Source organism: Pyrgilauda ruficollis, unplaced genomic scaffold (genome assembly GCF_017590135.1).
Source record: "Pyrgilauda ruficollis isolate IOZ18807 unplaced genomic scaffold, ASM1759013v1 scaffold34, whole genome shotgun sequence".
NCBI classification, from domain to species: domain Eukaryota; kingdom Metazoa; phylum Chordata; class Aves; order Passeriformes; family Passeridae; genus Pyrgilauda; species Pyrgilauda ruficollis.
In genome coordinates this window covers 2,337,621-2,350,979 of record NW_024524822.1, presented here as the reverse complement: position 1 = coordinate 2,350,979, position 13,359 = coordinate 2,337,621, and the positions used below count along the sequence as shown (strand labels likewise).

General features: G+C 57.0%; 1 protein-coding gene across 1 annotated transcript in view; it reads right to left on the bottom strand.

Moving 5' to 3' along the window:
• The window catches only part of LOC121357670 (collagen alpha-1(I) chain-like), an 83,014-nt gene that overhangs the window by 19,278 nt on the left and 50,377 nt on the right, over positions 1–13,359 (bottom strand). Inside the window, exons 8-23 of the mRNA XM_041475195.1 lie at positions 12,277–12,321; positions 11,200–11,319; positions 6,667–6,705; positions 6,494–6,547; positions 5,766–5,819; positions 4,752–4,859; positions 4,196–4,249; positions 3,499–3,552; positions 3,326–3,370; positions 3,069–3,122; positions 2,480–2,524; positions 2,180–2,233; positions 2,045–2,089; positions 1,568–1,621; positions 1,248–1,292; positions 726–779 (exon numbers count right to left, since the gene is read on the bottom strand). Coding sequence (XP_041331129.1) covers positions 726–779; positions 1,248–1,292; positions 1,568–1,621; positions 2,045–2,089; positions 2,180–2,233; positions 2,480–2,524; positions 3,069–3,122; positions 3,326–3,370; positions 3,499–3,552; positions 4,196–4,249; positions 4,752–4,859; positions 5,766–5,819; positions 6,494–6,547; positions 6,667–6,705; positions 11,200–11,319; positions 12,277–12,321 — 924 coding nt within the window. The remainder of the gene's footprint in view (positions 1–725; positions 780–1,247; positions 1,293–1,567; positions 1,622–2,044; positions 2,090–2,179; positions 2,234–2,479; positions 2,525–3,068; positions 3,123–3,325; positions 3,371–3,498; positions 3,553–4,195; positions 4,250–4,751; positions 4,860–5,765; positions 5,820–6,493; positions 6,548–6,666; positions 6,706–11,199; positions 11,320–12,276; positions 12,322–13,359) is intronic.

Sequence of the window (13,359 nt, the reverse complement as noted above, 5' to 3'; positions counted from 1 at the left end):
CCAGGCAGGATGAAGGTCAGGCTGTCCCAAGCCTTTGGAAAGGGCACCTGAGCACCCAAATCCTTTGGGAAAAGGGTGCCCCAGGGAAGGGATCAGCAGGGCTGGACAATCTCTGCTGATAAATCCACAGGGAAGAAATAAAAATTGAGGTGCCTGAGAGCAGGAGGGGCAGAGGAGCTTTGGGGATGATGAGTGTGGCCACAGGGATGTGGCTGGCATCTCAGCAGCCCTGTGGGAAGCTGGGCAAACAGGGCATTCCCTGCAGGATTCTGTGGGGCTATCAGGGAGAGGATGAGTGTGGCCACAGCACTCTTCACAGAGAGCAGCAGGCACAACTTCCCAAGGATTTTTCCTGGGAAGGCAGAGAGAAGAAGAGAAAACAATTCTTATCTCTATTCACTGCCCCTGTTTTTGCACATGTGGAATGTGTTATGGAGATTGTTTACTGAAAGTGATTTGGTTAATTGGACACTGGTGAAAGTTGTTTTGAGTGATTAGCCAATCACTCAAAGCTGTGTCCTGGCTGTCTCAGTCACAGGTTTTTCTGTAGTACAGTAGTATAGTTTTAATATAGTATTAATGCAATATAATATAGTTTAATAAAGCAATTGTTCAGCCTTCTGAATCACGGAGTCAGAGCACATTATTCCCTGGCTGGGGGATCGCCTGTTTCTACTACAGGTGACAGCACCCCACATCCAACCACCCCCTTCCCATGCACTTACCCCAGGGCCCTGCTGTCCCAGCTGTCCCCTCACCCCAGGGGCACCATCTGTACCCTGCAAGAGGAATCCTGGAATCACAGACTGTTCTGAGCAGGAAGGGACCCACCAGGATCACCATGTCCAGCCCCTGGACACCCCACCAAGCCCACCCTGGGCATCCCTGGCAGCGCTGTCCAAAGGCTCCTGGAGCTCTGGCAGCCTCGGGGCCGTGCCCATTCCCTGGGGAGCCTGGGCAGTGCCAGCACCCTCTGGGGGAAGAACCTTTCCCTGCCCTGGCCCAGCTCCAGCCATTCCCTGGCTCCTGTCCCAGAGTGAAGAGGGCTCTCATCAGAACACCCAGCCCCTCCATGTCCCCTCCCCAGGGTGACCAGGTGGCATTTGGGAGGTCAGCTGGAAGTGCTGCCCCCTCTCCCCTCCAAAAACAGGGACAGTGACCCCCTCAACCCCACATGTCAGGTCCTTCCAGGGAAATCCCTCCAACCTGGGCTTCATCCCCACCAAGGTCCCAAAAAACGCTCTTACTGTGTCTCCTTTGGGACCAGAGGATCCCTCCAGCCCTGCTGGACCCTGGGAAAAGCAAAGGCAGGGGGATGTTGGGAAAAGAGGGATGTGGCTCCCTGTCCAGCTCTCTGGATGGGACCCCAGCCCACAGGAACCTGCCCAGGAGCTGCCTCACACCTCAGGGGACACAGCCCTTCCCACCCACCCACTCCTGGGGGGCCACAAGGACCCCCCAAGGTCAAGGATTTCCCATCCACTTCCCAAATCCATGGGGGACAAATTCCAGCAGCTCCTGGAAGAGAACTGGGGGGATGCACCCAGCCCAGGACAGCCCCACTCACCTGAGAGCCCCTGGGGCCAGGGGGGCCACGCCTGCCCTGCAAGCCCTGGGGTCCCTGCAGAGGGGGGACAGGGAGCTGCCGTTAGGATCAAACCCTCTCCCGGGAATTCCCAGCTGCTGAGGAGCTCCAGAGTGCCCAGCTTATGGCACACGAAGGGCTACAGAAAGGATTCCCACCCCTGAGCCAGCCTCTGCAGCTTTTGGGGTGGCTTGGGATCACATCCCAGCTGCAGGAGACCACTCCAGGCTGGGTGAGCCTGGGACAGCCTCCCATGCCGGGACACTCCATCCTGGGACACCCATCCAGGCATACCCATCCTGGGACACTCCACCCTGGGATATCCACCCTGGGACACACCATCCTGGGGCACCCATCCAGGGATACCCATCCCAGGACACTCCACCCTGGGATACTCCACCCTGGGACACCCATTCTGGGACATTCCACCCTGGGACACCCCTCCCGTGGATCCCCTACCTTGGGGCCGCGGGGCCCGGTCATCCCAGGAGGGCCCAATTCCCCCTGTGGAGAGAGCACAGCAGGGCAGGGATGGGGTGAGCACAGAGACCCCAAAATCCCAAATGACAAAGGCTGGGCACCGGGCACACCCACCTGAGAGCCATTGCTGCCTCGGCACCCCAGGGATCCCGGCTGGCCGGGCTCTCCCTGCAAGGCAAGACCCTGCTCAGCCCCACAGGAGAGGTGGGACAGGGACTCCTGAGTTCTCGGGGATGCTGGGGGGCTTTACTGGTGAGTTTAACACCACGGGTGCTTTTGCAGCCCTCCCCCCGCTAGCTGGATGGTTTTAACCAAATGCAGCATTTTTAGGTGTAAATTAGAACAAGGGAGGGACTCTGGGCAGCAGCAGCTCTGCTGCCTGAAATTCCATCTGTACCAAACCTTGAGACTCACCATGGGACCAGCAGGGCCCGGGGCACCCACTGAGCCACCTTCTCCCTGCAGCAGAAGAGAAAAATAAAAAAAAAAAAAAAGCCATTTTTTTGCTTTGATTCTCTCCTTCATCCCAAATCCCCCTTTTTCTTCACATCATTTTCACATTTCTTCACATCAGCTGCTTGATGCCCCCTCGGACATTTGCTGACCAACCCCAGCTCCCTTTCGTGTTGGAGAACTCATCCATTCACCACCAAACCAGTTTTCCTTTCAAATCCTTTTCCAGCCCTTTCCTGGACAGGATGTCTCCCAGTTATGTGGGAGCACTGAGCAGTCCCTATGCTGAGAGCACACTGCCAAAACCAGGTGCTGCCAGCCTGGGATTCATCTCAGCTGGAGGTGGCCACCTAAAATAAACCCCAATGTGCTCTGGAACAGCTCATTTCTCTTCATTTCTCCTCGTTCCCAGACAGAACAGGGATGGGAAATGCTGGAGGCAAGGCTCCAACGTGCCTGGATGCAAATCGCTGCTCAGACCCCTCTTCCCAGTGGGAATCGCTGGCTCCTGCACCCCTTTGGGTGGCACAGAGAAGGGAAATGCACTCACCTCTGGTCCTGCAGGGCCCTGCAAGCCCATGGAACCCTTCAGCCCCGCCAGCCCCTGGGAGAGAAGCCAGGAATGAGGCGTCAGCACCCTGAGGTGACACTGCCTTTGTCCCCTCCCTCACAGGAGGGGCAGGGACACCACAGAGACCATGAGGGCTTTGCCAAAGGCAGGAGAGCGTGGGCTGGAGCTTGGGGACATCGCAGAGAGGGGCATGGAGGGCAGGGTGTGAGACACCTCCAGCTCCCCAGGTGACTCACCTGGAGCCCTGCAGGTCCTGGCAGCCCATTCTCTCCCTTCACCCCCTGGAAAAGCCAAGAGCAGCCTGAGTGATGGAGGAGAGCAGGACCTGGGGCTGGGGGGCTGTGGCAGGGAAGGAGAGACCCCTGCCCACCCTGGCAGGGCTGGGAGGGGCAGGGACAGCCACCCTCACCTTCACTCCCTTCTCTCCTTTGTCCCCAGCTGGTCCTGGGTCTCCCAAGAAACCCTGAAATGGAACAGGGATGAAATGGAACAGGGATGAGCCCCAGCTGGGCCACCAGGAGTTAAAATGTGGCTGCTGTGCCTCCAAGGACACAGGGTGGGACAGGAGGATGGGGACCCTCAAGGCTGTGGTACATGGGGCAAAGCCTGGCTGCTGGTGCCCAGCATGGTGTCACCTCCCTTCAGCTCCTGGTGTCACCCACAGCAGCGACACAGGGCTGGCACAAGGCTGGCACAGGCAGGAGGGCACAAAGTGTGGCCCAGAACAGGGGTCTGATAACCCACGTGGGACTGCTGCTGCAAAAAGAAGAAATTAGGTCTCAAACCCACCAGGATGATCAGATCTTGGAGAAGCCCAAAAATCTCCTGGGCAGCTCTAAAAATGCTGCCCTGAAGCAGACTAAGTGATGGGAAAATTAAAAAATAAAGGGTGACAAACCACCAGCATTCACTGTTTTATGGGCATTTTCCACCCTGGCTGCCAAAGCCCTGGATGAGCCTGGGGAGGAGCTGCAGGAGCAGTGCTGGTCCCAGTGGAATGAGTAGGAAAGGTGTTGGGTTTGGCACTGGGAGCAGATGCTGGGACTGGCAATGCTGGGACTGGCACCTCATGGTGCCCATGGCTGTGCAAGCCAGAGCCAACTCACCTCTTCTCCCTTGTCCCCAGCCAGCCCTCGGTCACCCTGGAAGCCCTGGAGGCCCTGGGAAGGGGCAGGAAGGAGCAGAGCAGGCACTGAGGGGCTGCCACCTGTGCCCACCCTGCTCCCCAGCAGCTGCTGACTGTGGCATTCACATTCTCTGGAAAAATCCCTTCACCCAGGAGTTTTCTCCTGGGAAGCTGACAGGCCTCAGAGAAAAGGAAAACAATAATTATCTGATTTCCTTCTCCTGTGTTTTGCTGCTTTGGAATGTGTTTGGAGATTGTTTCATTGGTTTCATGTGAATTGTTTTGACTTAATGATCAATCAGTGCTCTGGAAAGAGTCATGAGTTTTATTATCTTTTTAGCCTTCTGTAAGTATCCTTTCTGTATTCTCTAGTATAGTTTAGTGGAGTATTCTTTAATATAATACAGTATCATAAAGTAATAAATTAGCCTTCTGAGAACATGGAGTCAGATTCATCATCCCTGCCTTCATCTGGGAACCCTGTAAATACAAGAGAGCTGCAGCTCCCCCTGATCCTGAGCCTGCCCACGGCTCACCTGCTCCCCTGGCAGCCCCCAGGGCCCAGGTTTGCCATCCAAGCCAGGGAAACCATCGGAGCCGGGGTATCCCACACGTCCTGGCAAGCCCTGGAGCCCACGTTCCCCCTGGGGAGAAAAATCCAAGCACAGAAAATAAAAAAATCTGTATTATGAAAGCAGTAAAGGAAAGCTCTGCCTGCCTCTGGCTCTCACTCTGGGGAAAAGCTCGGTTCATCTAGGGCCAGGTGGATCTTTCGAGGTTCTCCACCAAACCCCTGGGATAATTGGAGCCAGGGGTTGTACAGCAGGAAGCAACACAGAGGGCAGGGAAGAAAAAATGCAGTGAGAAAAGGTCGAGTGAAAGCTCCTGCATCAGCTCCTGCCTCAAAGCCATTCCTGATCCTGTCCCACGTGCAGGAGTCAGAGCAGATCCAGCCCAGGATCCACCACCAGCTACAGCTTCACCTTCACCCCTGCTTGCTGCAGTCCTGAATTCAGGCAGGCTGAAGGGCAGTGTGGGGCAAAGCTGCAGTGATGTGGGAGAGGGGGACATTGCTCTCCTCTCTTGTACCCACAGGGCACCTGAACCCCACAGGGAGCTGAGCTGGGCAAGCCCAGGGGAGATGAACCCCCATGGAGGGGCACAGGCAGAGCTGGGGGGTTCTAGAGGGTGACAAAAGGACTTTGGGGTGGCTGTTTTGGGATACCTGTCTGGGAGGGCATCACCTGGAGGCGTGCAGCACCCAAAGGTGCTGTGCTGAGCTGTGTCTGAGCCATGCCTGGGGCTGCAGCACAAGAGGAGCAGCAGGAGAATGACTTTGAGCAGAGGCAGCCCTGCCTGGCACAGCAGGGAGGGACCAGGGCATCGATCCCATCACTCCAAACCAGGCACACCATTCCCAAACTGTCCCCAAGCCCATCTCGACTCTCCCTCACCCAGCCAGGGGCTGATCCAAGAGGGGCAGGGGTGCTGAGGGTGCCAGGGCAGCCCTGAGGGCACACTGCAGCTGTCCCAAGTGTCCCCACACTCACCGTGTACCCCCGCTGGCCTTTCTCCCCCGGCTCTCCCGGTGCTCCGCAGGGTCCCTGTGCACAAACAGGGATTGAGTCCCCAGGGTGTCCCCCCACCCTGCCCCGAGCCCTGTGGAGGCTGGCAGGACAAGCAGCAATGCCCAGAGGTGACCTTGGGAAGGGCAGAGTGGGAGAATTCACATCCCTGGCACCCCCACCCTGCCCACCATGCCCAGGGCAGGTTTGGAGTCAGCAGCAGATCCATTTTCCCACTGCTTTGGCTCCTGATGGGATTTCAGGACAGGGAATTTTACTTTTCCTTTGTCTTATGGCTAGATGGGGGGGAAGCATCACCCAGCAATGCCAGGGCAGTGGGCATGGGGCTGGGATCCCCCCACAAATCCTGCCCCAGCCCTTCCCTGCCTTGTTTTTGTGCCTCTGGGAGGGATCCACCTGGTTCCTTCCCCAAAAACAAGGGCTGGAACCTGATGCCCCAGGAAAAGCAGCCAGCCCTGCTCACTGGCAGAGCTGAGGGGCTGCAGCTGCCAGGACAGCCCTGGGAGTTGGATATCAAACATCCTGGGTTTCAGGGGGAAGCAGACAAGAAATCCATTAGGCTGCTTTGAAACTCAATCCCAAAGCCCCTAATTACAGCCTGAGTGCTTGGGGACATCCACCCTGAAAGTGTCCCCAGGGCAGCTGGGGTGGCAGCAAGGCCACCAAAGGGACAGCAGGGCTTTGGTACTTACAGGTGCTCCTGTTTTCCCAGGATGTCCTGGGGGTCCAGGAGCTCCAGGTTTTCTCTGGATTAAGAAAAAACAACAAACAAACACTGATAAAACACATCAAGTGCTTGGAGCAAGGAGAACTCAGCTGCCAAGAAGGAAAAATCCAAACTCAAAGTGACCAAAGCAGCACTCACCGGCCAGCCCGCGTGCAGGAGTTGGTAAAATGATGATTGCTGGAAGAAAAATGAGGGGGAAAAAGCAAATTAAAAAAAAAATCCCAAATGCCTTTTTGCTGGCTTTAAGGATGTTCTTCTTGTCTTGGGAAGATGCAGCAATTAACCAGTTTTTAAATTAATTAATTTATTTCATACTCTGTGCATGCAAGGCATGGGAAGAAGGACATCCTGAGGATAACATGTAGGAAATAAGGAGCTATTCAGTAGAAAATTAGGCAGAGCTCACTTCTCCTGAGTTTGGTGAAATTCAGCTCCTCCATGGGTACCCTGCAGCCCTGGGACACCAAAAACGTTTGGAATATGGAAAGGTCAGGAACGTGGTGGTGGTGAGCACAGGTTTTAAACTAAAATCAGCTGGTTTGACCCTGCAGGTTACTCCAGGTGGGGAATCTCCTCCAGCCTCTGGAAAACCCAGAGGAGCAGATCCCAAGAAGGTTTTCCTCTTGCTGCTCCCAGCAGCCAAATCCTGGATGCACTTCCAGTTTTTCCAAAGACCAGATGACCCCAGAGAGGCAAAAAGCCACCTGAAAGGCCCAGGGTGGATCAATCCCAGCCCAACCAGGTAATCCCATCATGTTTCCAAACCAGCAAAAAGGTCCTGAGACCACCTGCTGCAGCCTCCTCTCTGCACACTTCCAAGCCAGGTTTTCCCAAATTTTGGGAGGTGTCCAGGGAATAAAATGTCCATCTCCAGCTACCAGCAGCACAGGGAGGCAAAACCCATTTTCCTCCTCCTCCTCCTCCTTCCCACGGTGACCCCAGACCTGCAGTCCAGGCAGCTCCTCCAAATCCTGCTGTATCAATGGCTAAAAAATCCCTTTCCTTATCCATCATCCCAATCCCAGGCAGCTGGAGGGACAGCATTCCTCTGTTCTCCCCAGTTTCAACCCCGAGGGCACTGGGAAGCCCCTCCTGTCCCCTGCTCCAAGGATCTGTCCCCACTACCTGTGGAAAAGCCAAGGAGCTCATGAAGGAAAATAAACACAGGGCTTTGAACAGCTGGGAATATTCCTAGCAGTGAGCAGCACTCTGGGGCAGGTGATGGGTGGCATCCCTGCTCCTTTCAGGCTGATCCCAAATTGATTTCCCTGGGTGAAGGGGTGCAGCCCCTGGCAGGACCATGTTCCTCCTGTCCAGCCAATTCTCATTTCCCTCAAAATCCACTCCGCAAACTCTCTGCAGGAGGTTGGAGCACGGCCAAGGCTTTTGCCTTGTCTCAGGAATCAGTGAACTCCGATTCACTCAGGACAGGATATTATTTCATCCAACCCTTGAAAAAGAGGGGAGACAAAATCCCACGTGAGACACAGACTCGGGTTTCGGGGCAGCAGCTGCCAGGAAGGGGGAGAACAGTTAATGGGCTCTGCAATTCCAGCAGGAAACTGGTCACAGCTCTGCTGCTGCTACAGCTCTGGGAGCAGGGAGCAGCACAAGGGGAGGGAGGGAGGATGGGGAGCAGCAGCCACAGGGATCTGTGCTCCTGGAAAACTCCAGCCTGGGAGCAGGGCAGAGGAACCTGGGGGAGCAGCTCAGGCCTGGCAGAGCAGCTTTGGCTGTCCACCCTGTGCCACCCTCTGCAGTCACCCCATGGCCATCCCCAAGCTGTGCCACCCCCACCATGGCAGATGCCAACCCTGCAGTAGCAACACATCCCTAAAAGTTCCCTCTTTTTCTCAAGGATCAATTTTTCCTTTCCCTCTGAGGTTCCCAGGCATGACTCCCCAGCCTGACCTCCTGTTTTTAAAGGACGAAAGCAAAGGAGTCTGGTGCTGCAGATTAAGCTCTCCAATAACTGTGGGAGCTCCAGCTCTCCTTCCCAGGACTCTGGGATTTCCCCACTGCTGAAGCCAGCTCCAAAACAAGCCAGCAGCAGTTCCTGCCCTCCAGCCACTCTGAGACAACTTCTTGGCAAAGCCAACATCTGTCAACACATCAGGAACACAAACACAGCACAGGGGCTTGGGCTGGAACCACAGTGGCCTTGAGCTGCTTTTCCTTCATTCCTGTTAACAACAAAGGCTTTTTTTCCACGGGAAGGGAGCGGGAGAGGCTGGGAGCAGCACACAGCCACAGCTGCTGTGGGACGGCCACCACACCCCTTGTTTTCCCAGCCCATCCTCCTGCAGTGTCCCTGAGCCTGAGGGGAACCTTCCCCGCCCTGCATTTCCATGGGCTGAGCCAACACAAACCCCAGGATACCCCAAATCCCCCAAACCACAGGGATCTGCTCCTTGGGTGCAGCATGGCCCCAAACCACAGGGATCTGCTCCTTGGGAGCAGAACTGTCCCAAACCACAGGGATCTACTCCTTGGGAGCAGAACTGTCCCAAACCACAGAGCTGTGGGGCTGCCAGCCCCATCCCCAGAGCAGCCAGTTCCAGCCCGGCTTTATCTCAACTGAGATTAGCAAATCCCAGCCCAGGGCTTTGCGTTTTCCTGCTGCCGCCGGCGGCACCTCCGGGGTCACGGGGCCACAGACACAATGGCCCTGTGTGGCTTTGGGATGGCCCCGGCCCCCTTCCCCTGAGATCGGCACTGGGCCAGCCCGGCGGGGACCGGGCCAGCACAGAGCCAGGGGACAGCACAGAGCCCAGGGGACAGCACAGAGCCAGGGGACAGCACAGAGCCAGGGGACAACACAGAGCCAGGGGACAGCACAGAGCCCAGGGGACAAGGATCAGCACAGAGCCCAGGGGACAAGGGACAGCACAGAGCCAGGGGACAGCACAGAGCCCAGGGGAGAGCACAGAGCCCAGGGGAGAGCACAGAGCCAGGGGACAAGGGACAGCACAGAGCCCACAGCCAGGATCCAGCATCTCTCCAGCTCTGGCTTCCCAAGCACACACAGGACATGTTCCCTGCAGCACTCCAAAGTGGGGACACCGAGGAGCTCCCAGCAATACCCACAGGTGTTTCTGCCTGCAGGAGGGCAAAGCCTGAGGTCTGTGCACACACAGGTAAGGGGAAAGAAAGGGAATTCTGACTGCAGAGTAAAGGATGGGAGCAGCTCTGCCGAGTGCTGGAAGCGTGGCCTGAGAGCAGCAGTTGATTAGGGAGGGTCTGCCCTGCTGGAAGGGGATCCTGGCATGGAGACATCCAGCTGCCTCTGTCCCATCCCTGCTTATTCCTGTACACACCGTGTGCCTGTGATGGATCCTGGGAGCACTGAGAGCTGCACAGCTCCTGCCCTGGGGCAGCAGGAGCATGGGAGAACAAGAAGTTTCTCCAGATCAACCAAAACTTCAGCAGGTGATCAACTCTCCTGCGCTTCCCAGCAGGAATCTGATCTCTGCTTTGATCCAATCCAACCCAAAACCACAAAGGTCTGGCCCAAGGACTCCCAGCAGGTCAATCCAAGCTCAGATCCAGACCAGCAGAGGACCATCCTCCTCCTCCAGCCCCATCCCCACCTTGGTGTGCTGTGCTGGCAGAGCAGAGATCCTCCTGCTGCATCCTCTCCCCAGCATCCCAGGCATTTGCCCTGGAGCAGAGGATGCAAGGACTGCTCTTCCCTGGTGAAGCAGCTGTGGAGAACTCAAATGTCTCAAATATCCTGCCCAGGGCCATTGTGGGGAGCTGGAGTGTGGAGCCTGAGCTCTCACCAGCCCCTTGCTGTGCCCCTGAAGCCACTGACAGCATTGTGCCACGATGCAGGGCCAGAGGGACAACAGAGCCATGCAAGGATAAAGCAAAGAGTGTTCCCAGCCCCAGGAAAAGCTTGGGCCACTTAGAAACCCAATGCCTTCAGCTGCTGCCCTGCCCAGGCCAGGCTCCACAGGGAGTTTAAAATTAAGCTTAATCACAGCAGTGGCTGTGCTGTGAGGAGTGGGGAATTATTGATGAGCCTCGCTGGGCTGTTCAGTGAGTTTTGGAGTCCTCCCCTGGAGTTTTGCATCCAGCTGTGCAGTGCCTGAGGCACTCCTGGCTCCCCACAGATCCTGCTCCAGTGGGTCAGGTGAGGAGACACCTCAGAGAGAGCTGGATGGGCACAAACCCTGCAAGCCAAAGGCTGGGGCACTGCAGGGAGCTGGGACAGGGTGGGAAATGGAGAGGGGCTTTGTCATCAGCCACACAGAGCAGGAGAAGGGCTGCTCGTGCCTGGCTTGGACCTTCCCCGGGCCCTGTCCTGCAGAACCATCCCAGGGAGGTGACGGATGGACCACGGAGAGCCAAGATGTCCTGGTCAGTCACAGGGGACAGAGGGACAGGGCACACGCTGATCCCATTCCACCCACAAAGCCACACCCAGTGAGCTGCACCTCCCCCCTTGGCACCCCCTCTGCCCCTGCCTCCCACCCAACAATGAGGAATCCCAGCCACAGCAAACCCTTCCTCCCACCCCACCCCATCCCATCCCACCCCATCCCATCCCATCCCATCCCATCCCATCCCATCCCATCCCATCCCATCCCATCCCATCCCATCCCAGGGATGCAGGGAGCTGCTGGGGAGGTGGGAGTGCAGCACCTGCCCACTGTGGCTGTAACTCACCATGAACGACTGCCAGTCCTCCCTGGAGTTCCTCCAGAGGATGATGGTGGGGACACCGGGGGTGCCAGCAGGACCAGGGTCACCTGGGGGGCCCATCCTCCCCATGGCCCCCGGGTATCCCTGCAGAGACAAGGACAGCTCCTTAAAACCAGCAGGGATTTAGGCTCAGCACAGGCTGGACACTGAGCCAGGGCCAGGCTCTGGGCAGGGAGGGCAGCCTGGGGCTGCAGGGCTGGAGGACAAATGTCCCTGCAATGATTCCGTGGATATGAAATGGGGCTGGGCTTTGGGACACAGCAGTGTCCCTCCTCCAGGTGACCTGAGCTGAAGCTGCTCCATTTCCCTCTGAGAGCTCAAAGGGAAGAGAGCAGCTTGTGCAGGCAGCTCAGTCACAGAATCATGAAATATCCTGAGCTGGAAGGGACCCCAAAGATCATCAAATCCAGCCCCTTTCCCTGCCCAGACCCCCCACCAAGCCCACCCTGGGCATCCCTGGCAGCGCTGTCCAAAGGCTCCTGGAGCTCTGGCAGCCTCGGGGCCGTGCCCATTCCCTGGGGAGCCTGGGCAGTGCCAGCACCCTCTGGGGGAAGAACCTTGCCCTGAGCTCCAGCCTAAGCTGCCCTGGCCCAGCCCCAGCCGTGCCCTGGCTCCTGTCCCTGTCCCCGAGCAGAGATGGGAGCTGCCCCTCGGGAGGAGCTGCAGGCCCGGGGAGCTCTGCCCTCACTCTGCTCCAGCTGAACAATCCCAGAGCCCTCAGCTGCTCCTCACGGGCTCCTCCAGACCCTTCCCTTGTTCCTCTGAGCCCTCTCTAACAACTCAATGTCATTTTTTATATTATGGTGCCCAAACTGCCCCAGAATTCAAGCCTGGCTTAATCCTGAGCCTGGCCTTAAAGTACCAACTAAACCCAGTTCTTTCCCCTTCCAAACCCACAGACAGGGCCACTGCCCTGCAGCTTCAGGAGCTCCCACTGCCCTCTAGATGAAAAACCCCCAAACCAACCCCAAACCATTGATGGTGTTTGCTCCAGACCCTCCACCCCACACTGGACACCCCCCTGTTTTTGTGGGTGCTCACTTTGTCTCCTTTGGGTCCCACCAGTCCCCGTCGGCCAGGACAGCCCTGAAAGGCAAAGGAGCAGAGCTGTGACCCCAAAGGGAGACCCCCCAGTGACTGAGTGACCAGGGCCACAGCCCAGGGAAGCTGGGACTCAAATGGCTGATTCAGAGCAAACCAGCAGCTTCAAGCCCCCAAGAAATACCCCAAAAACCAATGTGGGGTGGGAAGAGCCCCCTGGCATCAGCAGCTGAACTGTGCCATCCTGAACAACCACAGAAACACCCCAGAGCAGGCAGGGGAGCAGGAGAACATCTCCTGACACCTGGAGAGGACAGGCAATGTGTTAGGGGAAAAAAATCCCCTAAAACTGAATCATATCCGCACTCCAATAGGTGTTTGGACAAGGATAAAAATATCTGCTGCTTTTAACAGGTGGGAGATGTGATCTGGGTAAAAATGCACATTCTGGCCGAGGGCTGACCCCCAAGGCTGCTTCCCAAGGCAGAACCAGCCAGGTGGGAGATCCTGGCCTTTTGGGGTGACAGCAATTCCCTGTAAGCTGTTACCTGGCAGCCTCTGCCTGTGTCTGCTGCAGCTCTGACAGCTTCAATTCCAGACACCAGCTTTGTTCTGAGCCTGAAGGTCTGAGGCCCACAGAGAGCTCCATGGCTCAGTTCCCCCCTCCCTGGGGGCTCCAGATCCCCCCTGCTCTCAGCCCTTGGGAGCAGCAACAGGACAATAGGGAAGGCTGCCAGGCTGGGGACACATCTTATGGCTGGCACGTACCACCACTGAGCTCCAGTCCTAAGCAGAATCCCAGCCTGGTTTGGGCTGGAAGGGACCTTAAAGCTCATCCCATCCCACCCCTGCCACGGCAGGGACACCTCCCACTGTCCCAGGCTGCTCCCAGCCCTGTCCAGCCTGGCCTTGGGCACTGCCAGGGATCCAGGGGCAGCCCCAGCTGCTCTGGGCACCCTGTGCCAGGGCCTGCCCACCCTCAGAGAAAAGATTTTTTCCCAATATCCCATCTAAACATGCTCTTTTCCCACTCCCCTTGTCCTGTCCCTCCATGCCCTCAAGATCCCTTTTCCATCTTTCCTG